Consider the following 22,740-nt stretch of genomic DNA (forward strand, 5'->3'; position numbering starts at 1 on the left):
TCCGCGACTAAACCTCCTGTGCTAGCTTTAGGCCGGAGCAGAGTAGAAGCCCGAAAGACATTGTTTTTTGAAGCTCTGATTGGATTGGATCAATATTTGCGCTCTTCGTTGCGTCTAGCATAATGCTACCTTTGCATGCCACAAATTGGAACCATTTTCATGCAAAGTGATAAACCGTGCCACCACCGGCATGCACCACTCTGGAATTGGTCGTGCATCTTCATTTTGTCACTTCCAGCCGCCACCTGTCCGTATGCAGTCACCGCTTCCTGCCTTTGGCATGCATCTAGTAATCCGCACCGCTGCTCATGGGGAACTCGAAGCCACAAACACGGCCCGTAAGCTTTCGGTAGACCTCAGAGTAGGTGTCGAGTCTGTAGTCCACACCACCACGCTCCTTCTCGTCGAGGATGACCTTCAACAGCTTGCTTCCATCCTCCTTGGTTCGAAGTCGCTTTCCGACAATCTCGACGGGGTACACAACATCCTCGAGGATGGCGTTGTGGACGGCGGTCAAAGTTCTGCTGCGAGGACGCTTTTGGGTCTGCGTGGTGCGAGATCGGTTGGAGCGCTTGGGGCGGGGCAGAATGCGGCGCGAAGCGATGAAGATGACATGGCGGTCGGAAAACTTCTTCTCGAGCTCACGGGTCAGGCGTTGCTGAACCTTGTGGAATCCGGACAGAAGAGGGACGGGGACGAAGACAACAATGGCGCGTTTGCCGTGGCCGACTTCGAGCTGTATATTTGATACCACGTTAGTCTTCCCGTTCTTTTATTTGATCGACACCATTTCTTGCTCAAGGGGATAATTCTGAGCGGCAAGGATGGTCGTACCTCGCGAGCAGAGACAAACTGGAGCGGTCTCAGGGCCGACTTCAGGTCTGGGATGTTGGTCTCGAGTTCATACAGGGCGGTTGCGATGCTGGTTTCCAGCTCAGAGGGGTTCTGCCTCGAAGGGCTGTTGTGAGCGATCTTGTTCAGGGCCGGTTGAGACATGATTGCGACTGGAAGGACTGCGAATACTTCTCCAATCGCTAATTGTCTCGAATTTGCAGAAGTGGTGCTGAGTTGATCCTACAGTCGACACGCTTGACTTTCAACGGTTGCGGTGGAAAGCCAAGGCCTGTATTTGAGCGCCAAGATTTTCGTAGCCCTAATCTCCGAAAAGAGAAGTTTCGCCTAGCCGCTGAATAGCTGTCCGTATAGTGCGCTGGATAAACCGTATACTTCACTGTAGTATAGGGCTGCACTATCCCTACTGCGAAGCATCTACCTGAGTACGCAGCATCGACTTTCTCGCGCCTTGCGCCCTCCCCGAAGTCACAAGGCGAGAAGGGTTGATTCCCAAGCGTCATTGACCAGCACTGGCATACGATACTACGCGCCCGGGTCACAATATCCTCTGACTAATGGCATAGAACGTCGTTCCCTGTGCAACGAGCACTGAAGCCTTGAGACGAGGTCTTCATTTCATTAAGAACAACCTATCTTTATTGACTCGCTTACCTCTACCCCTACCCCTTTTCTGTCTGCAATAGGTGAATTCGCATTCCGAACAGTCTGCTCCCGCCGTCCGGGTTGCCGTTTCAAATAGCAACAATGGTAGGCACGGATATGTTTGTGGGGGTTAGGGCGGGCCAGATCCGAGAAATGCCTGACGCAGTATCCCTGAGGCACACGTTGAGCGTGTGTACAATCTGAACCCTGCAGACCCCGAAGTCCAAGGAAAGCCACCTGTTGTCGGACAGTCGAGAGAGAAAGATAGAGAGTATGTACAGTCTAGGCCATCAGCGGCTTGACGACCACATTTCGCAGTGCCTGGCTGGTCATCTGATATCTAGGTGTATCTATCAATAGCTATCCCTCTCCAACCACTTAGCGCTGGCCTCGTAGAGCCTCTTGATCTGCTGTCCACCATCACAGGCAAGGAACGTCTCTGCCCAACCCAGGCCGTCCATCATCCTAATCCAACTAACCACGATGAAGTCAGCATAGCAGGGCTCCTGGCCCTGCAGGTACGGACCCGAAGCATTCTCATCCAACATGTCACCTATCTGTTTGATCGTGGGTCTGGCCTGGTCCAGCGCTTGGTCGGCACCCTTATGGTACTCGTCCAGAGCCATGCCGAGGCTGGTCTCACGCGAGGGCACATAGTACTTCTGCGACGCTGGGTTGAGGAACACCTTGGGGACGAGTGGGACGAAGATGGGCATGATCTGCCCCAGCAGTTTGCCCACCAGCGCCTCAATACGCGCCTGATACGGTGATTCCAGATGCAGTGCCGGATCTGGGTACTCTGATTCCAGAACGTCCGCAATCTTGCGTGAGTCCATCACGTATCGGCCGTCAGGCAGACGGATTGTCGGCGTTGTATATGTGAACCCGGTCTCGTTCCGGGGGATGCCACTGGTTAGACCAAAGGAGAACCGTCAGCAAGCTAGTGTCTTTGAGCTCCAGTGTTCGATGGATTAAGACTAGGCCGCGTTGCAAGCTACATCCTAAGAAACCCAGTACTTCATGAAACAGACATGCCGCGTTGCGGTCGACAATGTGCTTAATCGGTTTTCAGACGACCACTCACAATTTCTTGAATGTCGGTTCAATATCGGGATACTCGATCCACTCCGTCTTATATGGGATCCCTTTGTAGTTGAGGAGGAGCCGAGCTGGAGGATAATGGCAATTAGTCTTATACACAAGTTGTTTCCTTGATCAAAGATCCTCACTCTTCCATGTGTTCAAGCTCCAGCTTTTCCCTTGCCGGGACGGCAGGTCGTAGAATATAACCTCGTTCGACATTGTGTTACGGGCGAGCGGTGTCGGCTACCCCTGTCGTTCTGTTTGTCTTGAAGATACGATCAGATAAGCACCTCTATCAAAAGAGACCGGTAAATATTGTTTCTGGATACTAAGCAGTAGAACACTGCTCTGAAACTCGTACAAAGGAGAGATGAACAGTATGAACACTCGAAAGGCTCTCGGACCCATGCAACCACAATTATTAATGGCGAAAAACCTCAATCCGATGCACGTATTGATAACTGCTAGCTAACCCTCGGCGGCCCGACTACCTATCAACGGAAACGGAGTCGGACCGTAGCTTCGTACCGATATCTATCGACATCGTGCATCAGCCTTACTCAATTCACCCTTTGGTATCTACGTACTTACATATTGAGTACTTCATGCCGATGTGTTCTTTTGACGTGTTTCCACATCACATCCTTCCAATCATACATTTCGAAAATGCTCAGATAAATTTTCGTATTCGCCTATGAAATAATATAACATATTCCTCGCCAGGTGCTATATATAATACAGGACATAAGCGCTCAACTCCGCGCTTTTTCAATATCATATCATCCGTCTAATCACCAAGGCCAGCTTTACCATCACCGTCAGCGTCCTTGCGAGGGTTCAGACGATCCAACAAGCTCGGCTTAGTCTTGGTACCTCCTTCGACACCGCTGTTAAGGCCGGAACTATGTTTGCTGCCGGTGTCGTTGACATATTCACCGCGACGACCTTCATTGAGCCCGCCAACACCAGAATCGGCAGTCCGGTGAGAGTTTGAAGTAGAGGTACTTCCACCGGTAGTGAGACCACCGGTGTGACCAGTAGTCTTACCAGTCTCATGCAGACCAAGCTGGTGCAGGTCGGTTTGCAACTTCTCGTTGTAAGGACGCGGGGGACCATCATATTCTTCGTGGGTCTCATGTCTTCCACCGCGAAGAACTCCGCCAGATTGCGTAAACTCCTCAAGAGTCTTCGTAGGCAGAGCAGAGAGACCATGATGCTCACTCGCAGCGTGATGTGTCCTGAACATGGTTAGCACTGGTAGGTGGAAGAAATGCGAATGCAACTTACTCATGAACTGGGATGGTGGTGTGGACAACCTCGGGCTGAATGGTCTCTTTGTGGACAACCGGCACCACAGTCTCATGGACGTGATGGTGGACATGCTCGCCAGTGACGGCAGGGGCGGCTGATCGTGTCTCACGCACATTTTCGACCCTCTTGGTGTCCTTGAAGTGGCCGAGTTCGGCCTCTATCTTCTGTTTGACGTGTCCTTCATTCTCATGGTGGAATTCTCGGTGTTCAGTTGGAAGGACATTATGTGTGTGCTTCTCTGGAAGCTGCTCCCTGTGTTCAAGGGGCTGGACAGTGGTGTGGTAATGGTGTTGGTGGACTTCACGGTCAATAGCCTGTTGAGCTTCCTCATGTCGAACAGGCTTGACGGTCTCCCGTGTGACGACGGGGTTGACTGTTTCATCCACGGTAGTGTGATGGCCCCGATTCGAGGTGAATTTATTCACGGCGGCTTTGGCGGCTTCCATTGTAATTGTGTTGTTGATGGTGACTGTGGGATAGAATTGGAACAAGATGGTGGTAGAAGATAGTGCTTTGGGTTGATGTGCAGCAGAGACGAAGGAGGACATCTTAATTTATGCTTTCCGGCCATCACCTGGATAATGACACGCATGGTGACCAGGGTATGAGATAATGTGTAGATGGTTGTGATATCATCCTAGACATCACTGAGCAACCAGCCAGTCACCTTGGAACTTTGACGTCCTCAAACAAGATATTCGTGCATGACACCGATCGATAGGTGATGGACTGCGGTTATCTCATGCCATCTCCACGTCGATCCAGATGTGGTGGCTTGAGCTCAACCCCATACTGGAATGCAATAAATATTGAGGTCATATTGGACCCTGGCCTGTGCCCGCACAGAACAAGGTCGAGCTGAAGCCCCAATGTTGCTCCTGTAAGCGCTCTGATGGCCTGCCTTTCGTCATGCCGCTGCAAAGGTGGCAGCTGAGGAGGAAAAGTGCAATAAATCTTTGGGCAGGCGGGGAATTGCAGCCGTGACGGGCCAGGACATAACCTCCATCTGGAATGATTGGGTTTCCACGAAAGCTTGCATCGGTAGGAATCCACTTCCCAGACTTGGGCAGGGACAATGACGAGATCGGCTGGAAAGAGACGACATGGCAGCTGCTCTGTTCATTGCAATATTGTCTCAGTGCGTCATGATGCACTTTTGTGATGGAGAAATGGAGTTGAACAGATGTCGAAATTGTGGCGAGCAGGAGCAATTGAAGTCAAAGCTACCGACGCGAGATGGTCTTTTCAGGAGCAAAGCCACAACAAGGGTCCTAAGGCCCCACGGTCCAACGGTCCAACGCTGGCCGTTTTGGGCACCCCTGTGCCAACTTTGTGAGCAGCGAGACCAGAGATTTGCGAGGCACTGCAGTCCGATCTGGCTGCCAGAGCATGTGTTGTTTTCACTCATTTAGGCTTCAGTGATCTTTGCTCAGAACAGTCGCTCCTGCGGTTGCTATGCTATGCGGTGCGTGAGGGGTCCATCGTACGAGTAGGCATCTTGCAGAAGCGAAGCCAACCACTACTTAGTATTGAACGGAGCTTGGAGCAGACACCATGCTGAGAACAGGGTCTGGATCTAGTTTGTTATCTGACCTAATTCAGTCTCGCTTGAACATGTATTGTGATCTTGCCAATCGCCTCACACAGACACTGGTCACAATTTGGTCTAGGGGGAACTGAAGGTGCATTTGGAGCCAATAGGGGAGCCCCCGGGCACCGTACCATGCAGTGAGCGATGTGTTATGCCAACCACTTTGCCTACCCTTTCTAGCTGGGGGTATTCGTCTCGTGGGCTCTTACCCGGAACGAGCAGCCGACCAGGCTTGCTTGTCAGCCAACGAAACATAGGAGATTCTAGAACCCGGTCCCTGCGGTGCATGGCTAGAAAGGAGAAGCGTGCAGTAGTAGTAGTGGGCGGTCTTGTGGACGAAAAAGTTGGTTTGACCTTCTGGTAGTATGTCTGACGCGCCAGTCGCCCGTGCTTCGTAGCAACAAATGCATCACCATGCTGAATTGACGGCTCGAGATGTCACTGACAGCAGCGAGTGGGTGGTGTGGCTGGAGCGTCAAGGACAAGGGACCGACTTCCTCGGCGGGTGCAATAATAATGGCAGCAGGTCTTCTCTGTACGTCATGTATAAACTTGATCCTCATCGAAGCCACAGCAGAGACAATTTGAAGGGCACATCTAGGCCCGGCAGTAAATGCAAGCATCACGACCACAGACTAGTAAGCTTCAGTAACTTGAATATCACAACTGTTCATCCATGGCGAGCTGCTGCCTCTATCATTGATCATGTTGTTCTTCATCCAAGTCGATCCCCTTCCCGCTCGAGGAGCCGCCTCCAGAAACATTCTTCGTTACGCCCATTGAGGACCTCGGCCAGCACATCGGGTATGGCCGAAGCCTTTCGCACGACCCACGGACAACCATTTCATCACGACGGATTGACAGCCTTGCCACAACTGCGCGAGCAGGCCATTCCCCAGCGTTCGTCCTCGCTAAGCAAAAGTACCCGGCCGCTGACAGCCGGTTTACCGCCATCTACCAAAGGACATATTCAGCCCGTGGACGACGGCAGGATTGCCTCGACGCCCAACGCCATTCTTCCCATCAGGCGCAAACCGATCCCGTCCGAGGTTGCACCAAAAGGTGATTCGGGAGGGGAACTGTCATCGTCACCATCATCTGCTTCGGCTAGGTCCACCAGCCCTCCACAAGCGTCCTCCTCCACAACCAGCCAGAGGACACCACGTCATTTTCCTCTTGCGCCGAACGACCCTTCTCCATTAAACCCGTTATACCACATCCCATCCACAAGCACTCCTGGCAGCAAGCATACCATGTCATCCGATGCTGCCAGCTCTCCCACACGGTTGAACAACTCCCAATCCAACGAACATTTCATCCTTCCACCAGGATTCAGACCTGGGAAAAGCGCGCGTACATATGTTGAGGAAACCATACTCCCCGCTGTGACTCAGGAAGTGGTGAAGAATCAGACTACGGAGATTGTACAAGAAAACATTATACGCCACATCCATGTGCATCACTATTACACGTACGTCCAGCCGATTAGGGCTGTCGAGATCCTACCTGCTCGACATTTCGTGATTGACGAAAAGACGGGTCAAAAGGTGGAGGTCGCAGCGCCCGAGGGGTGGGAAATGCCTACTTCAATGCAGCCAACCAAGCCCGATCTCAGCGGCCTAGAACCGGAGAGCAGACATTATCTCGTGGACGAGGAGCATCCAAAAGGCGTTTCTGAGCCGCCGCCAACGGATGAAAAGCCAAAGAGTCCCCAAGAACTCAAATCCATTGCTCGAGTAACCCATGCTACAAAATGGTCTCCCTTTCCGAAAGCATAGTGACGCACGACGTATACGAAGCCGTCAGGTTTGCATGCCCGGCTGCTTTCCTCAGGAATATGGTTGGCAAAATTGAATGCATTCATGCATAAAAAAACCCGGCCAGTCCCATGCGAGCTCTTTCCTGCACGGCGCGGTGATGGTCTATCATAGGAGCAACAAAGTGGTTGGAAAGCCCCTCGCATTCCAAGTCTGTGAGAAGATATGATGCACGGAAGAGCCAGATGACATGTGAGAAGGGCAAGCCACATCCCTGCCCAAAGGTTATGCATGGTGCTGCTTTGGGCCCGACCGTTCTCATATTCGCAAAACGGGGACAGATCGACCAAGCAACCCGCTGCATGCAAGGCTGCGTGATGGATTTAACAACAGGGAACGAAGATTGAGGGTGGAAGGGCGCATGCTTGTTCCTGCGCCCACCGCAGCGCACGCCCTGACCGAACGCTCAACCGCTGACTCCGAACTCGACGTGACAGTGCGTATAGCAAGCACAGCATGCGTTTGAAGATCACGACTCGTATATTTTGATCACGCCTTGATCTTTTGCCAAGGGATCTTACCCGGCCGGAAAGGCCTTAACCATTACCCTCTTGTTCCGACCCTGTCTAGCGAGCACGGTCGAGGGGGAGCCGAGCAACGGTTATGAGAAAGGTGTTTATGCTTCTTTACATAAAAGATGATGGCTGAGGAAGCTACGTTGTCATGCCGCATGATGAGCAAGAGATCTTACATAATAATATGCTCGTACCGTGTAATTCCATGACCCTTTACTCACTCGGATCTCATTTGGGTTTGCTTATTGATTGTAGTGATAGAATACAACGCGAGCTGTGGCGCCAGACGTTGTAAGAGACCGTCCAAAGTCAACTACTCTAAAGAGGCTTTCGAGCTCATGCTCAGTATCATCAGTAGAAAGGTTCATCACCCCCTATTCCACGTAACCCCCTTAAACTCCATGCACGAAATCAACCCTTGCCCCCCCGCTGATGATCGGTACGAAAGTACCTGATACGGAACACGCTGTAGGCGTATATATTAGCACAAACGACGGCATCAGCCTCATTCTCATTGATAACAGGATCACAATCACCGATCTCGGTCGACCGGGGTTTGCCTCCAGAGTGTTTCGCCGCTCAAGCGGTTGACGCTTGCACTGAGATTTCTCCAAGCAGACTGTCGACCTCGGCCTGGTTGCTGACCTGCGACAGAGCCCCCGAGTAACTGGGCATCAGCATCGTGTCCTCGTTCGACATCTTCGTCGACGTCCCCGCGCATCTCGCCTTCTCGAGCTGCAGAAAGAATTGGAATCGCAGCACTGGGCTCTTCGTTGCTGGTTTGGGCCACGCGGTCTTGGATGTCATCACTCGTCTGCCCACCCTCGATCGTCTCATCATCGAAACGTGCCAGGCTCGCGTGCGCTAGGCTCCTGACCACATCGCCCTTGCATATCGGACACGTCCGACGACGGTTCACAAGCCAAGGTGTAATGCACTCTGCATGGAACTCATGGCCGCACGGGAGGGACATGACTTGGCTTTCGCCGTCAACGTAATCTTCAAGACAGACAACACATTCAAGCTGCCGGCCGGTGTAACGCTTCCGCTTGGCCAACTTGGTTGCCGCCTTCTCTGTGGGACTTCTGGATTGAGGCGGACTGTCGGCAGCTGCGGCGGGGAAGATGCCAGTGGTGGTTTGAGAACGCGGTCGAGGTCTCTGGGAACCGTTTTGCGTGCTCGACATCAGCAGGGGAGATGTGGGCGAAGAGCCATCCGGTGACGCTACCTGGGACGAAGTGGTGGACGAGGCCGCGGAAATTGTATGGTAAGTGCGCACTGGTAACCGCTCAACAACGGATTTTGGTGCTCGCCATCTCCGTCGTCGAATTCGTGAGCGAAGGAGCAACAACCCGTATACGACCGTCAGAGTGACAAGAGGGCTAACAACGAGCACAAGGAGAGTGTCGAAGAACGGGCTCGTGGAAACACTGGTCGGCGTCAGAGTCACCCACAGCCCTGGGAGTAGCTCGTCTTCTCCACCCAATGGCCGAGGAATGCTCTCCCCCTTTCGGACTTTGTTCTCGATTCCGTCATTAGATTCGCCTTTCTGGGAGGGGTCTTGAGCTGGCGCCTCCGATTTGAAAAAGTCCAGCCACGAACCACGTCCTGGGACTTTCTCTTGACCACTATCAGCGGTACTAGAGTCATGTCGTACTCGTCCATTTGCGCGGTGAAAGCGGTTGGGAGGATTCGACTTCTCGTAATCATACTCGCCGCTCCCGGGAGTTATGCTGCCACCTTTGAGACTTGCCTCCGGATCAGTCGAGGCTTTGACGGTATTCGAAATATCCCCAGGCGCATCTTTTTCGTTCTTCATCCTTGTATTTGCGTTTGCATCGGCTGAGCTTAATGTGGGTTTGGGCGCCACGAGATCGCTGTCTCGCCAGTCTTGAACGCCTATCACGAAGTCGTCTCCTCCAATTCTTTTAGATGTTGTATATTTGGCCTTCAATGCGGATGTCGACATGGTGCCGACGTTGGCCGCCGTACCGGCCTTGTTTATTGGCTTCTGGCTGAGCTCATCGTCCCAGTCTTCTACCAACACCCAGTCTATGTTGCCGCTGCTGGGCGGTCGACGGCTATCCTCACCATGTGAGAATGGAGAGTTCTCGCTCAACCCTACCTTAGAAAGCACACTATTCACCCAGTTATTGTCTTTTGGCGCGGTGTCGCTTCCACTTCCTCCAGCCGGCACAATAGTCGGCTGTTTTGTGCCCGGTTTGGTTGATGTGAAGACTGGTCTGCCGGCCTCTTGCTTTCGGTTCGCACCCTTGTCGGGGGTTTGTGACCCCTTCGGCGGTTTGTCAGACCCCTTGACAACAGCCTCCTCATCATCTCCCAATTCTGGTGGAACAAGGGAGGAGAGCAAATGCGCCGAAGTGTATGACGTGAACACGGCAGGAATCGTCACGTTTGATGTGTCGCCTTTGGCATACATAATCGTCAACTGTCCTCCTCGTTCGTTATCTCCAACGATGAGGGCAACGCCGCCACGACGTTGCGCCCATTTGACCTTCTCCAAGAATCCACAGCCGCCTCGACTTAGCATCACGATCTTTCCTGCAATGTCTGCACTTTCTTGCAACGACTCGATGTCGGCATGTGTAGCCGCCTTCGTTTTGTCCAATGGGTCTATGTTTGCAGGTTCACCCGGCTGACCAGGAGTAGCGGGGTTCGAATCGGCGAGAGGATGGTGTAGATAATCATCAGTTCCATCATCGGCAGGTAGCAGGCCGTCCGTAGTTGTGGACCCATCTCCTTCGGCCTCATTTGACTGTCTGGATGATTGTAGATCTCGAGGTTGTTTAGACTTGATTTGACCCTTGCCGACTGTTGGTAAATTCTGTATCCGCTTAGAAGCTTCCTCTTCCCAGCCTGGTACATCCGAACAACCCAACTCCCAGCCAACAATATGAATGTTCTCCTCTTTCAGTAAAGCATCGTCTCCGAATCCTTTTCCTACCCACAGTTGGCCACTGAGACCTTTCGATGGGAGACCAGGGCCGAAAGCGGCGGGCCTAGCCAGGAAGAAAGTCGAGTTGTCGTTGGTTAAACTGATGACGGCGGACGGCGGGAACAGGGAGGAGGGGGTCGAGAAGGAGAATAAGGCCCGCAGGCGACTCGACCTAGTCGTGGACCGAGCATGGAATGAATCTTGAGCACTTTCATCGGAGGCAGAAAATATGGACCAGCAAGTCAACCCTATGGGCAGAGCGACGAAGAACACCAGCAGCAGTAGGAAGCGGAGAGGACGCATGCTGTAGGGGTTGTTTGGCCAACGTCCGGGCAAGTGCTTAAGGAGAGAGGAACTGAATCGCCATGCGGCCGAGCGGTGGACAAGGCCAGCAGTGAGCGAAGAAGTCTAGGCGGCACAGATGATCCACGTCAATTGTTCTTTGAAAGGCTAGAAAACGAGGGTAGTCGGGCTGAGTTGTATAAGGTAGATAGATGGTAGACACTTGTATGTACTAGTAGCCTGGCCAAGTTTTGCCTCACGGATCATGGAGCCTGAGGCATGGAGTGCCGGTGGAGGCAGCGGTGAGGTCACGTGAGCGGTCAGAGACATCGTTTCAACGGGAAGTCCGCCGGCGGATGTCGTGGAAGATGGTGATGCAAATCCGGGACAACCGCATGTACTTACCTACTACCTTACCTTAGGTATACTACTAGTAGTGCTTGTTTGCCCTGGAGCCTTTGTTCATGGACGTATTCGAACTGCGCCCTTAATTACAGGTAAGGTCGCTCTCCGTTCGGGTGCAGTATACGCTCCATTAAAGGTCATGTATGGCACCTATGTCCATCGCCCCCTAGCGATCGAAACGTCCGGCAGACGACGCGTGTAGTTACATTGCGTATAGCGTCTAAATTGATAACATTTGAGTTTGAGGATGATTGAACGTCCGAAAATCCAGCTCAAATACCAGCCCCCTATTGCGGCATACTACCCAGATGACACCACAGCGATGAGCCCGCCAGCTGCCTCCGCTGCACACGCGTGTCGCTCGTCCATCATTACGAGTTCGTAAGGCGTTCTCCCATCTGGGGGAGGTCCAGAACCGCCAAAGATAACCCTCTTAGTAACTGGTTTGGCGCGGATTTGGCGAAGCCGTTTAGCTGATTGGGGCCAGCGGGTTGCCACTTTGGCGGGCGCTATGAAGGAGCGTTCCCCAAGTGAGGCTAAGGAGGCCTATGGAGAGAGTCTCCATCTGCCTCTTTCGTCATGCCAACCTCGACTCGCGGGCCCCCAGGCGATGCACATCGTCGTCTATGGTGTCAAACCCCATGTTCATCTTCAAACTCCATCACCATTACCCCAGTCATCTGGTACATGGTAGTTGCTGCGATGCCATCTGTGGGCTCCTCGTGCCGTCCGCCCCGTCTACCTAATGCGAATCAGCCTTTTCTCGAGGCTGGGGGCTCGTCCATGACACGTCGTTGATCGGCTATCCCTTGTCTCTCGCCTCTTGGGATGTCTCCTGCGGCACAATGTCTTCTGCTATTGCCCCTACGAAGCATACCATCGTCAGGAGTTCGTTCCTGGCTGATTTTGCTTCTCCATACCACCATTGGACACTTTCCATACTGAGCGTTGAGGCTTTTGGGCATACATAACGTTGTGGCACAAATAGCATAGTGAGCTTTGTCTTCGAGCCGCTCCTTCCCTCCTCGGAGGCTCCTTCCTTGCGGCCACTTTATTCTGGTACTGCGCGGAGCAGTCGCGGGCAGTCATGGACAACCTTCAAGTGAAATCTGGCTTCCTGCCAGGCTTGTTCAATAGCAAACGCAAAAGCAAGGGAAAACAGTCAATATCTGAAGAGGACGAGAAGATGCCAGCGCCAAAGCCGAGTTCGTTCTTTACAAGATTGCCAGATGGGCCTCGAAACCACTTCATCGCCATGGCTGGAGAATTCGTCGGCACCTTTCTCTTCCTGTCAGCATGCCACCATCATCTCTACAGCCTGTGCTGACAGTCTTTTTACAGGTTCTTAGCATTCGCAGGCACACAAGTAGCCAACACTCCTCAGACAACAACTGGTAGTACCAGCACCAATCTGCCTCAAGGCCCGAATCCCGCGCAGCTCCTCTACATCAGCCTGTGCTTCGGCTTCTCCCTCGCGGTCAATGCCTGGATATTCTTCAGAATCTCCGGTGGCCTCTTCAATCCAGCCGTGAGTGGCACGAAAGTATCGGTCAAGACCGGAAGAATAACATTACGCAGGTTACACTAGGTCTGTGTCTGGTCGGTGCAGTACCATTCTTTCGTGGTGGACTGGTCTTCATCGCTCAGATGTTAGGCGCCATGGCCTCTGCAGGAATAGTGAAAGCTCTGTTCCCTGGTCCTCTAGCAGTCACCACCTCCCTTAGTGGGGGAACAAGCAAGGCACGGGGCCTTTTCATTGAGATGGTTAGTCGATCTTCGAAGTTCCGAACCCAAAACTAACGACGAAGACAGTTTCTCACAGCGCAGCTGGTCTTCACTATCTTCATGCTAGCTGTAGGTCCCTTTATTTGCTTTTGAAGCATCCGGGTCACTGCTAACTCGTTCGGTATCTAGGCCGAGAAACACAAAGGCACATTCCTAGCACCTGTTGGAATTGGGTTGTCTTTGTTCATCGCGGAACTTGCCGGTAAAGGGAATATCATGAAGCTGTGTACAAGTCAGGCTGACCTTCCGAAGGGGTCTACTATACGGGGGGCTCCTTGAACCCAGCTCGAAGCTTCGGTCCTTGTGTTGCCAACCTTTCTTTTCCCAGCGAACACTGGATCTACTGGGTTGGCCCTCTATTAGGATCACTCCTCGCTTCGGGATTCTTCTGGTTCATCAAGAGCGCCGAATACCAAACTGCTAATCCTGGTCAAGACTTCGACGATCTCGAGGCCACTGCATACCGTCCGGAGGAAGACTTGACGCGGCCTGTTGTTAGTCCCACTGCTGTGCTCGAACCCGTCGCATCCCGGGACGGGGCCTCAAGAAACTCCAAAGATGGTCGGTCAATCTCGCCCTTACCACCTCGAGCTGCCTACGGTGGGTTCAACTCCGGTGAAGGCGACGCCGGTGATATCGATAGTTCCGTGGCAGTTCACCATAGGACCACATTGGGCTCCTGAACGCCGATATCTTTATTTCTCCGGAACTCAAACCCCACTGCACCTTCGCCGACGACAGTTGTCTCCAATCCATCTTGCCAAATATGGACGCATTTCCTCCTTGTACTAGCGATGCTTCTTGTCATGATGATACCAGAATGCTATTCTCTATATTAAGCGGGTCTGCTCACTTTTCGCTGGGCCTTCCTGGCTCAGGGTCCTCGGATAGGATCTGGGGGAATCTGGAATAAGCGAATATGTTCCAGCAGTCGCTAGTTCCATGAATTTGTTGCATGAATCAAGCGAATCGTTACATTTGTTAGGAGCATAGATTGGTAGGAAAACACCGCATATTACCAGGTACCTAGGTAGGTATTGTTCACATGGTACAAGGATTCGTAATATTGTCATAGACCTGTTGAAACCCAAACCAGACTGTGTTTATCAATTAATTCCAGACTTTTATAAAGCTGTCGTCAAAGACTGAATGCCTCAACTGGAGTTTCATTGCAGCTTCATGCCCAACTCTCTGACTGAGCCTGAGCACTTCATACCCTTGAAACATCAGAGTAGCAATAAGCTAACACGGCCATTAAGTCCCATACATTTCCTATCATCCATGGCTGTTCAGCAGGTCTCGCTGCCACTTCATGCTCCCCATCCTAACCATAGCCCCAGTCAGCCTGGAGCTGTCCCAATAGGTCATGCTGCAGCGTTGACATGCCAGTAATAGCAAATCCTGGAGAAATGCCCTCCTCCCGAGCAAAGACATTGCGTGACGCGAGTAGTGCCCTACATAGACAACCAAGGATTCGCTTTGCACAGTAGTAGCACTTGGATACCAAGTGTACATTGGCCCAGCTGCAGAAGACAAGCGTCTACGACGAGTCCAGCTTGCCCCGTAATGTAGCCCACTTCAGGCTGGGGTTCGTCGGAGCCCTGAGCGTGCATGTATCGCGTAACTATTCCCTTTCCCACGAGCCTCGTGCTGTGCTTTGCTTTCAGCAGCGTGGCAATGGTCCTGGTTCCATCAGTATTACACGTCCTTCATCGGCCTTGTGGGACAAGCTGGATGCGGAATCGATTTCTGCTTGATTCCCGCCTTGAGCGATAAGGCTAAGTGCATCTAGGCTCGGTGAGGAGCTGCTCCAATATTGTGGCCGTTCCATGCTAAACAAGATCACTCGTCACAGTTTCTCTTTCACGATTTGTACTTGTTGTGGATCTGGCGAATCTGCTCTTGCACATTCGGCGGTGGCTGCTGTGGAGTACCAGCACCAGAGCCCGGATACGTGGCAGGGTTTGAAGGGTCGCCGGCACCGTCCATGCGCATGCGCTTGCGCCTCTCTTCATCTTCCTGCTCGCCCAGCACCCTTGCTGCCGCCTCGGCCACAGGGTCGGCGGATGACCCAGTGCCGTCGGTCTTGGCGCGCAGACGCTTCAGGTTCGCGGCGACATCGGTGCCGCCCAGGTTGGTGGTCGAGAATCGCGAGGCAGCTTTGGATTGCTGCTCCTTCCAGCGCGGATCGAGCAATTCAATGCGCAAATGCGCGTCAAGCTCTGCAACAGGGATTTGTTGGCCGCAGTTCGGACACAGCGCTGTTGCGGCGCGGGCCGCACGTTGTTGTGCCCGCGGAACGTAGTCGGACTTGATACGCATGGGAGGCTGGCCCGGGACCGGAGACGCTGTCGATGGCGGTGGTCGAGGAGCTGGGACAGTAGCCGGGGGGAGGATGTTTGGTGAGGGCACAGCGGCAGCGGGTGCAGGCGAAGGTTGGGACGGCATCGGCGATGGCGCGTACGTGTGCACTGGTACTTCAGGAGCCCATCCATTGTTTTGTGGCTGCGGTTGCGGATGCGCATAGGCTTCGCTGTAGCTTCCTGTGTAGGCATAACCGTTCATGTCATCGGTAGGCATGGCTTCTTCAATACGCATATCCGGTCGAGACAGACTCATCATCGCCTTCTGTTCCAGACTGGCGCTCTGAAGATCGTTGAGTGTGGTTGGGGGAGGGAGCTCGGCCTGTTCGTCCGCCTCTGTGAAAAGTACTGTCTCAACAACCACGAAGTCATGCCAGTCGATCTGGGCATATTCCAATCGCTCGGCCTCTTCTGCTTCTTCCTTCTTCTGCTTCTGAGTCTCTTGCCACTTCACGTACTCCGAGCGCTTCTTTGCGAGGTTGAGTGTGCGGAAGCGGTCTTGTATGTTGGCCTGAAGCACTTGAATACGGGCCTGTTCCGCCTTTTGGCCTTCTGGTCCTGTCTGCAGAAGGGTTGTGTATTGGTCCACCAGCCGCTGGAAGAAATTATATAGCGAATGTTGAGGCCGCAGAAAGTCAAACTGGTAATTCCGTGCTTCTCGCTGCGACAAGGCCGTCATCCAGCTCTTCCCCTTGCGCGCAACATGTAGAGCGGTCAGTTTGACTACCTCAAGATCCAAAGCGCTGATATTCGGCATCCGAGCACTGAACTCGAACTCTGGAGATGGTTCTGGGCCTTTTGGTTTTTCGGGAGCCGGGGTGGCATCCCCAGCTCTTCCTGCCGAAACCGCAGTTCCTCGTCCTGATCGTATTTCTGACAGTCGCCATTGATAGAAGGGCGCATAGGCATCATTGGGCGTAAGAAAGGAAAATTTCGAGTTCGCTTGTTCTTTTTCGCGAATGCGGTCTTCAAAGACGGGGCCATTTCGAGCCACATATCCTGCTGTCTTCTCGATGATCGCTCTGATATCCTTTGGTGGCAGGACGATACCCTCGGGGGGCTTTGAGGCCGCCTCTGGCAACTCTGGAATTGCTCCGGGTTGTGCCATTGTTCCTGCAGGTTGGATGCTCGGTGCACGAGAGTGCAGTGCGCCCTCCACGGATATTTCTCCTCGCCCGCAGATCAGGACTGTACGTATCTGAGTTTCGGATTCTGCGCAGGTTTGACTGCTGGGATGGGCGGAAAGTAGTAGCGCCCAGATTGCATGAGTAGGAAATGGGTATGATACAGATCAGAGAATCTCGAAAAGTGCCTTGTTGAGAGAATAGAACGACCTGCGAACTTTGTCCGTTTCTGGGGTCACGAACTGTGGCTAGTGATTGCCAGTGGCGGTGCTTTGGGTCGTCTGTATCAATTAGAAGGAGCCTAGGGTAGCCCCTTAGGTTAGTAGGGTGGCTTGCCTTGCCGCGCCATAGCAGTCAGGTTACGCGAAATCTTTACTTGGGGAACGCGCATCTGCCACCACTACTGACTGACAGCCCAATTCGAGCGCAGCTGCGGAGGCACAAGAACAACTTGTCCTGTCTGTCTGTTACTCCTGAGTCTTTCTGTCCAGCATTTCATCCCTTTGCCTTTTTCTTGCCTTTATGTTCTTCTCCAATCCTCTCACTGAGGTTGATTGACCGCCTAATGGTTCTTTTCGCACTTCTAGTCTCTCGTTGACCCAAGTTTCTCCTGCTTACTAGGGCGGAACTCCCACAGCCCGTCCCGAATCCGGACAGCCTCGTCTACAAATTTCACCACCACTGTGACGTGTACCTCTCAGAACACCGGGCTCCCTTGAGGGCTCCATCCGAGTTGTGTCATTATGGCCTATACTCCGTCAAAAAAGAATGTCGCTGCACAGAAGGCGAGCCGCCCGGCTTCGCATAATGATACGGCCATGACCGGGGCCGCTCCGCCCAAGAAGAAGAGTTATGCATCGGAAGGAGTGACAGACAATGATGTGTTTCTTTTACCTGCCTCTGACTACCAGATCATGGGTTTGTTGACCATTGTGGCTGCTGTGGTTCGCTTGTTCAGGATCTACCTGCCGACCAGTGTGGTCTTTGACGAAGTTCAGTAAGTTGCCAAAGCAGATCGAAAACCGGACTGTGTTCTAATGAAGTGACAGCTTTGGTGGCTTTGCTACAAAGTATATCAAGGGCAAATTCTTCATGGACGTCCATCCTCCTCTGGCAAAACTCCTCATCACTCTCGCAGGCTGGGCCGCCGGTTTCAAAGGGGATTTTGACTTCAAAGATATTGGGAAGGACTACCTTGAGCCCCAGGTCCCATATGTTGCAATGCGCATGGTGCCAGCTGTTCTTGGAGTCCTGACCATTCCTACCATGTTCTTGACATTGAAGGCGGCCGGGTGTAAAACAATCACCGCCTGTCTAGGAGCCGGACTCCTCATCTTCGAAAATGGCTTGGTGACACAATCCAGACTGATTCTTCTGGACTCGCCCCTCGTCATTTGCACGGCTTTCACAGCCCTCGCTTGGACTTGCTTCACAAACCAGCATGAACTGGGACCCGAACGGGCTTTTGATGCCAGCTGGTGGTTCTGGCTTGCAGCAACAGGCCTTGGTCTCGGGGCAACAGTCAGTGTTAAATGGGTCGGTCTCTTCACCATTGCCTGGGTAGGCAGTTTGACGGTCCTGCAACTGTGGGTTCTGCTCGGCGACTATGTCAATGTCACTCCGAGAAAGTGGTTTAAACACTTATTCGCTCGCGTGTTTTGCCTCATTGTCATTCCTATTGCCTTTTACGTCGGCATGTTTGGGATTCATTTCCTGTGCTTGGTCAATCCGGGAGACGGAGACGGATTCATGTCATCGGAATTCCAGGCAACGTTGAACAATAAAGGAATGGCAGACACTCCTGCAGACGTGGCGTTTGGTAGTGAGGTAACACTCCGACATCAGAACACACAAGGTGGTTACCTACACTCTCATCCACACATGTACCCTACTGGGAGCAAACAACAACAGGTTACGCTGTATCCTCACAAGGACGAAAACAACATCTTCTTGATTGAGAATCAGACCCAACCCCTCGACGCGGAGAATGTGACCATTCCCGGACCTCGCGCGTGGGCTGAGTTACCCCCTACATGGATTAAGGATGGCGATGTTATCCGGCTTTACCACATCATGACTCACCGTCGTATTCATTCTCACGATGTTCGACCTCCAGTCACTGAGGCGGAGTGGCAGAACGAAGTCACTGCTTACGGCTACGAGGGGTTTGAAGGAGACGCCAACGACCTGTTCCGAGTGGAAATCATCAAGTCCATGTCTGATGGGGAAGAAGCAAAGACCAGGTTGAGAACAATCCAGAGCAAATTCAGACTCGTCCATGTCATGACCGGTTGTGTGCTATTCTCTCACAAGGTTAAATTGCCAGACTGGGGGTTTGAACAACAAGAGGTGACCTGTGCCAAAGGAGGTACTCTGCCGAACAGCGTCTGGTATATTGAACAAAACTGGCACCCACAATTGGGCGACGATGTTGAGAAGGTCAACTACAAGGACCCCGGATTCCTGGGCAAGTTCTGGGAATTGCAGAAGGTTATGTGGAAAACCAATGCTGGCCTCGTTGAGTCACATGCATGGGACTCTCGACCTGACTCGTGGCCGATTTTGAGACGCGGTATCAACTTCTGGGGCAAAGACCATCGCCAGATCTATCTACTCGGAAACCCTGCCATTTGGTGGCCTTCGACGCTGGCAATCTTGACATATGTCATCTTCAAGGGCATTGCTATCCTCCGATGGCAGCGCAGCTGCAACGACTACTCAGACGTCACCTTCAAACGCTTCGATTACGAAATCGGACAAACCGTCCTAGGTTGGGCATTCCACTATTTCCCCTTCTTCTTGATGGCACGACAATTGTTTTTGCACCACTATTTCCCGGCTCTTTACTTCTCCATCATGGCCATGTGCCAGATCTTCGACTTTGTCACCAATCGAATTGCAATTTTTGGCTTGAAGAAGTATCCCGAGATCGGCCGCACCATTGCTGTGCTTTTTGTTGCATTTGCAATAGTCGTCTTCACTTTGTATGCCCCGTTGGCTTACGGCAGTCCTTGGACACAAGATCAATGCAGAAAGGTGAAGCTTTTCGACACATGGGACTTCGACTGCAATACGTTCCACACAGATGTGAGTTGCATAGGCGATCTGGGAGCTGATCTTACTAACTGTCAATAGTATGCGAAATATTCAACGCCTCTCCCGTCGTTTGGAGATGTCACTCCAACAGTACCCTCGGCTCAAGTGCCGTCCGATAGGAAGGACGACCCATCCGCGGTCACCCCTCAAGTTGGCGAAGGCAGTGTGATTGCCAAGGAGGAGCATGTGGAGTATCGCGATCAGAATGGCAATCTGTTGGACGAAACTCAGGTAGCTGCGCTGATGGCTGAGGGCAAAGCATCCTTCCAGACCAAGTACGAAACACGCACAAGGATGGTGGACGAGTACGGAAATGAAGTCAATCCTTCGGGAGTTGCGCCAGACCACCCAGATGTAGAGGGACAGAACCCGTCGACGAAAGGAGTTCCAGAGGAAGAAGCAAGGAGTCAACCCGCTGATGCTAAAGCAGGCGGTTCCGTGAAGAAGGAAGATGATGGGAAAGCTAAGCCTGCCAGTGATGCCAGTGAGGCGACCAAGTAGATACTTGAGCAACTGGTACAGAGATGGGTTACAATAACGGCAGTTCCTAGTGCAATGACAAAAAGAGTACAATGAACTTAAGGATACGTAGAAGTGTATACAATGGATGGCTAGACCCTACCGGTTGGGTCAATAACAACTGCGTAGCTCGCTAGGTCCTACCTAGTACCAACGATGAACGCCCCGTTTTGTTATTATACTACAGAGCGTTTGGTGGTTGTAGCAGGCGTAAACAACTGGGGGATCCAAGACTCAGGGTCCCGCAAACAATCGCGCCCCTACTAGCAACGTACCAAAACATGGCCGTCGAACACCTCGCTGCCGTCCATTCAACCTGGTCTTCACCACAAACCAACATCGAGCCGCGTATCACTTCTTTCCATCGCGTTCCAGACCCTGCCACTTCCTTGACTGTCACTGTCGTGCTTGAAGTTTCTGCCGCTTGTATAGTTCTGACCGCGCCCGCTTTCGACTCGTCATTCCGCCCAACTGCACATACAGATCATGGGGGAATCAAGGTATGCAACCTGCACATCTACAAGCGAATGGGCAGAGAGAGAGTGTGTGTCTTCTCTGAGCTGTGCTAATTTGCTGTAGGCAGGAGTTGCTCGCCTGGCTCAATGGACTCCTTCAGCTCAACATCACCAAAGTCGAGCAATGCGGCACAGGGTATGTTGCAGACGGGAGATCATTTCAGATCCTGGCTGATGATCAATTCTGACAGTGCCGCGCTATGCCAACTCTTCGATTCCATCTTCCGTACGTTGCTCTGAAAGACTTCCACTCCTAGTTACGACGACTCGCGATGACGGAACATGGAAAATTGTGGCTTGATGCTGATAGATGATGGTGCAGTTGACATTCCGATGAGCCGGGTGAAATTCAACGTCAACACAGAATATGCATACATACAGAATTTCAAAATCCTACAGAGTATGTCTCACCATACAGAAGGCACTACATCGAGCTTGTGTCTTCTGCGCGTGGTAGCTTCTAACCTCGTTCTCCCACAGATTGCTTTACCAAACATGGCATCGATCGAACCGTCCCAGTCGAGTCTTTGGTCAAGTGCAAGATGCAAGACAACCTGGAGTTTCTACAGTGGTCAAAGAGGTTTTGGGACCAATACTTTCCCGGGCACGATTACGACGCGGTCGCGCGGAGAAAGGGAGCCGGCGCGCCAGCAGCACCAGCCCCGGCCGCCGCAAGAACCAGCACTGGCACGAGCACTACACGAAAACCTGGCACTACCCCTGTGAACCGAACAGCCCCTCGGGCTATTGGAGCTTCCACGGCCGGCACGACAGCCCTGAAGCAAGAGAACGAGCAGCTGAAGGAGGCGATTGCCGGCTTGGAGAAGGAAAGAGATTTCTACTTCAGCAAACTCCGCGACATTGAACTGTTGCTTCAGACGGCAGTTGAGCAAGATCCAGCGATAGAGGAAGACGAAAATGGATTGGTGAAGAACATCCAAGCCATACTCTATAGCACAGAGGAAGGATTCGAGATTCCCGATGTGGAGGCCAATGGTGCCGAAGAGCCGGAGACTTTTTAAAGGAGACTTGGGCGCAGCCGACACTGAGGGGGCACCGACGAGACCACGACGAGATTCTATTCCACCGCAATGGGTGTGGCCTTTTGCCGTGGTGACTTGTTTTGCACTTCGGAAACAGAGGCATGAGAATTAGTCCCATGATACGACAGCTTGAAAGAAAGGACGAAATCGGGGGTGGTTGGTTTGGCACGATTGACTATCAAAAGCTGAGCGCGTGGATGGAACACGGTTCCAGGTACAACTTGAGTTCCTTGGTGACAACAGGCAGTATTCAAACATCCCATTGTGCTGCGACCTGCAAAGATTCCCCAGCTCCTCACAATCACTGTGTACGAAGAAGCAGAGGTGGTCAGCATAGCTCAGGTACCTTATCCATGACCGGGATGCGTCTGGCTGTTGCACGCCCCATACTATTCTCTCTCCCATTGACTATGCAAAGCAGCTGCAGTTTGATCGTGTATTGTCCACAGGAGCCGTACGCTGCTTGAGATCCGGTATCGAAGTGAGGAGCAACAACAACACCAACCAACGCCTGATGGAGCTTATGTTTATAACATAAGGTACTTTCGCAACCAATATCTTCTCAGGCAAAGTAGTAGTAAGGCCAAGGAAGGCCAAGGAGATACGTGATCAGAAGGTCATGATCCTTGTGAGTACTTACATGCCATTTGTTCCCTGGTTTAAAAGGGGTGGGGAAGGGGGGTGTTTCGCTTTGCTTTCAGCCTCGCCATTCATTTCTACATACATATAATATTCTTCCGTTGATCATCGGTTGGCCCCCCGCTCTCGATGTTCTGAGCGACTAACGCTGTATGCTGGTTGTCTGTCATATGGCGGGACATCTTCACGTGTAGGTACA

General features: G+C 52.4%; 9 protein-coding genes across 9 annotated transcripts; 4 read left to right on the top strand and 5 right to left on the bottom strand.

Annotated features, from left to right (window-relative positions):
- Positions 1-286: 286 nt before the first annotated feature.
- Positions 287-996, bottom strand: A1O1_05813 (40S ribosomal protein S7; the record flags this gene model as incomplete). The annotated part of the gene is made up of 2 exons (XM_007726697.1): positions 287-736; positions 835-996. 2 exons carry the CDS (start codon positions 994-996, stop codon positions 287-289), a joined length of 612 nt encoding a protein of 203 aa, XP_007724887.1.
- Positions 997-1,850: 854 nt separating this feature from the next.
- A1O1_05814 (uncharacterized protein) lies at positions 1,851-2,333 on the bottom strand (the record flags this gene model as incomplete). The annotated part of the gene is made up of 1 exon (XM_007726698.1): positions 1,851-2,333. The coding sequence occupies one exon, from the start codon at positions 2,331-2,333 to the stop codon at positions 1,851-1,853; it is 483 nt and encodes a 160-aa protein (XP_007724888.1).
- A 1,034-nt stretch (positions 2,334-3,367) lies between these two features.
- A1O1_05815 (uncharacterized protein) lies at positions 3,368-4,337 on the bottom strand (the record flags this gene model as incomplete). Its single annotated transcript, XM_007726699.1, has 2 exons — positions 3,368-3,818; positions 3,868-4,337. 2 exons carry the CDS (start codon positions 4,335-4,337, stop codon positions 3,368-3,370), a joined length of 921 nt encoding a protein of 306 aa, XP_007724889.1.
- Positions 4,338-6,288: 1,951 nt separating this feature from the next.
- A1O1_05816 (uncharacterized protein) lies at positions 6,289-7,260 on the top strand (the record flags this gene model as incomplete). The annotated part of the gene is made up of 1 exon (XM_007726700.1): positions 6,289-7,260. The coding sequence occupies one exon, from the start codon at positions 6,289-6,291 to the stop codon at positions 7,258-7,260; it is 972 nt and encodes a 323-aa protein (XP_007724890.1).
- Positions 7,261-8,346: 1,086 nt separating this feature from the next.
- A1O1_05817 (uncharacterized protein) lies at positions 8,347-11,073 on the bottom strand (the record flags this gene model as incomplete). Its single annotated transcript, XM_007726701.1, has 1 exon — positions 8,347-11,073. The coding sequence occupies one exon, from the start codon at positions 11,071-11,073 to the stop codon at positions 8,347-8,349; it is 2,727 nt and encodes a 908-aa protein (XP_007724891.1).
- A 1,471-nt stretch (positions 11,074-12,544) lies between these two features.
- On the top strand, positions 12,545-13,925 carry A1O1_05818 (aquaporin rerated protein, other eukaryote; the record flags this gene model as incomplete). Its single annotated transcript, XM_007726702.1, has 6 exons — positions 12,545-12,747; positions 12,799-12,985; positions 13,036-13,221; positions 13,270-13,311; positions 13,372-13,444; positions 13,495-13,925. The coding sequence occupies 6 exons, from the start codon at positions 12,545-12,547 to the stop codon at positions 13,923-13,925; spliced, it is 1,122 nt and encodes a 373-aa protein (XP_007724892.1).
- Positions 13,926-15,105: 1,180 nt separating this feature from the next.
- Positions 15,106-16,713, bottom strand: A1O1_05819 (uncharacterized protein; the record flags this gene model as incomplete). Its single annotated transcript, XM_007726703.1, has 1 exon — positions 15,106-16,713. One exon carries the CDS (start codon positions 16,711-16,713, stop codon positions 15,106-15,108), a length of 1,608 nt encoding a protein of 535 aa, XP_007724893.1.
- A 759-nt stretch (positions 16,714-17,472) lies between these two features.
- A1O1_05820 (dolichyl-phosphate-mannose-protein mannosyltransferase) lies at positions 17,473-20,326 on the top strand (the record flags this gene model as incomplete). Its single annotated transcript, XM_007726704.1, has 3 exons — positions 17,473-17,726; positions 17,779-19,816; positions 19,865-20,326. The coding sequence occupies 3 exons, from the start codon at positions 17,473-17,475 to the stop codon at positions 20,324-20,326; spliced, it is 2,754 nt and encodes a 917-aa protein (XP_007724894.1).
- Positions 20,327-21,141: 815 nt separating this feature from the next.
- Positions 21,142-21,881, top strand: A1O1_05821 (RP/EB family microtubule-associated protein; the record flags this gene model as incomplete). The annotated part of the gene is made up of 2 exons (XM_007726705.1): positions 21,142-21,259; positions 21,340-21,881. 2 exons carry the CDS (start codon positions 21,142-21,144, stop codon positions 21,879-21,881), a joined length of 660 nt encoding a protein of 219 aa, XP_007724895.1.
- Between the last annotated feature and the right edge of the window lie 859 nt (positions 21,882-22,740).

This window comes from Capronia coronata (assembly GCF_000585585.1).
Source record: "Capronia coronata CBS 617.96 chromosome Unknown acBCG-supercont1.5, whole genome shotgun sequence".
NCBI lineage: Eukaryota > Fungi > Ascomycota > Eurotiomycetes > Chaetothyriales > Herpotrichiellaceae > Capronia > Capronia coronata.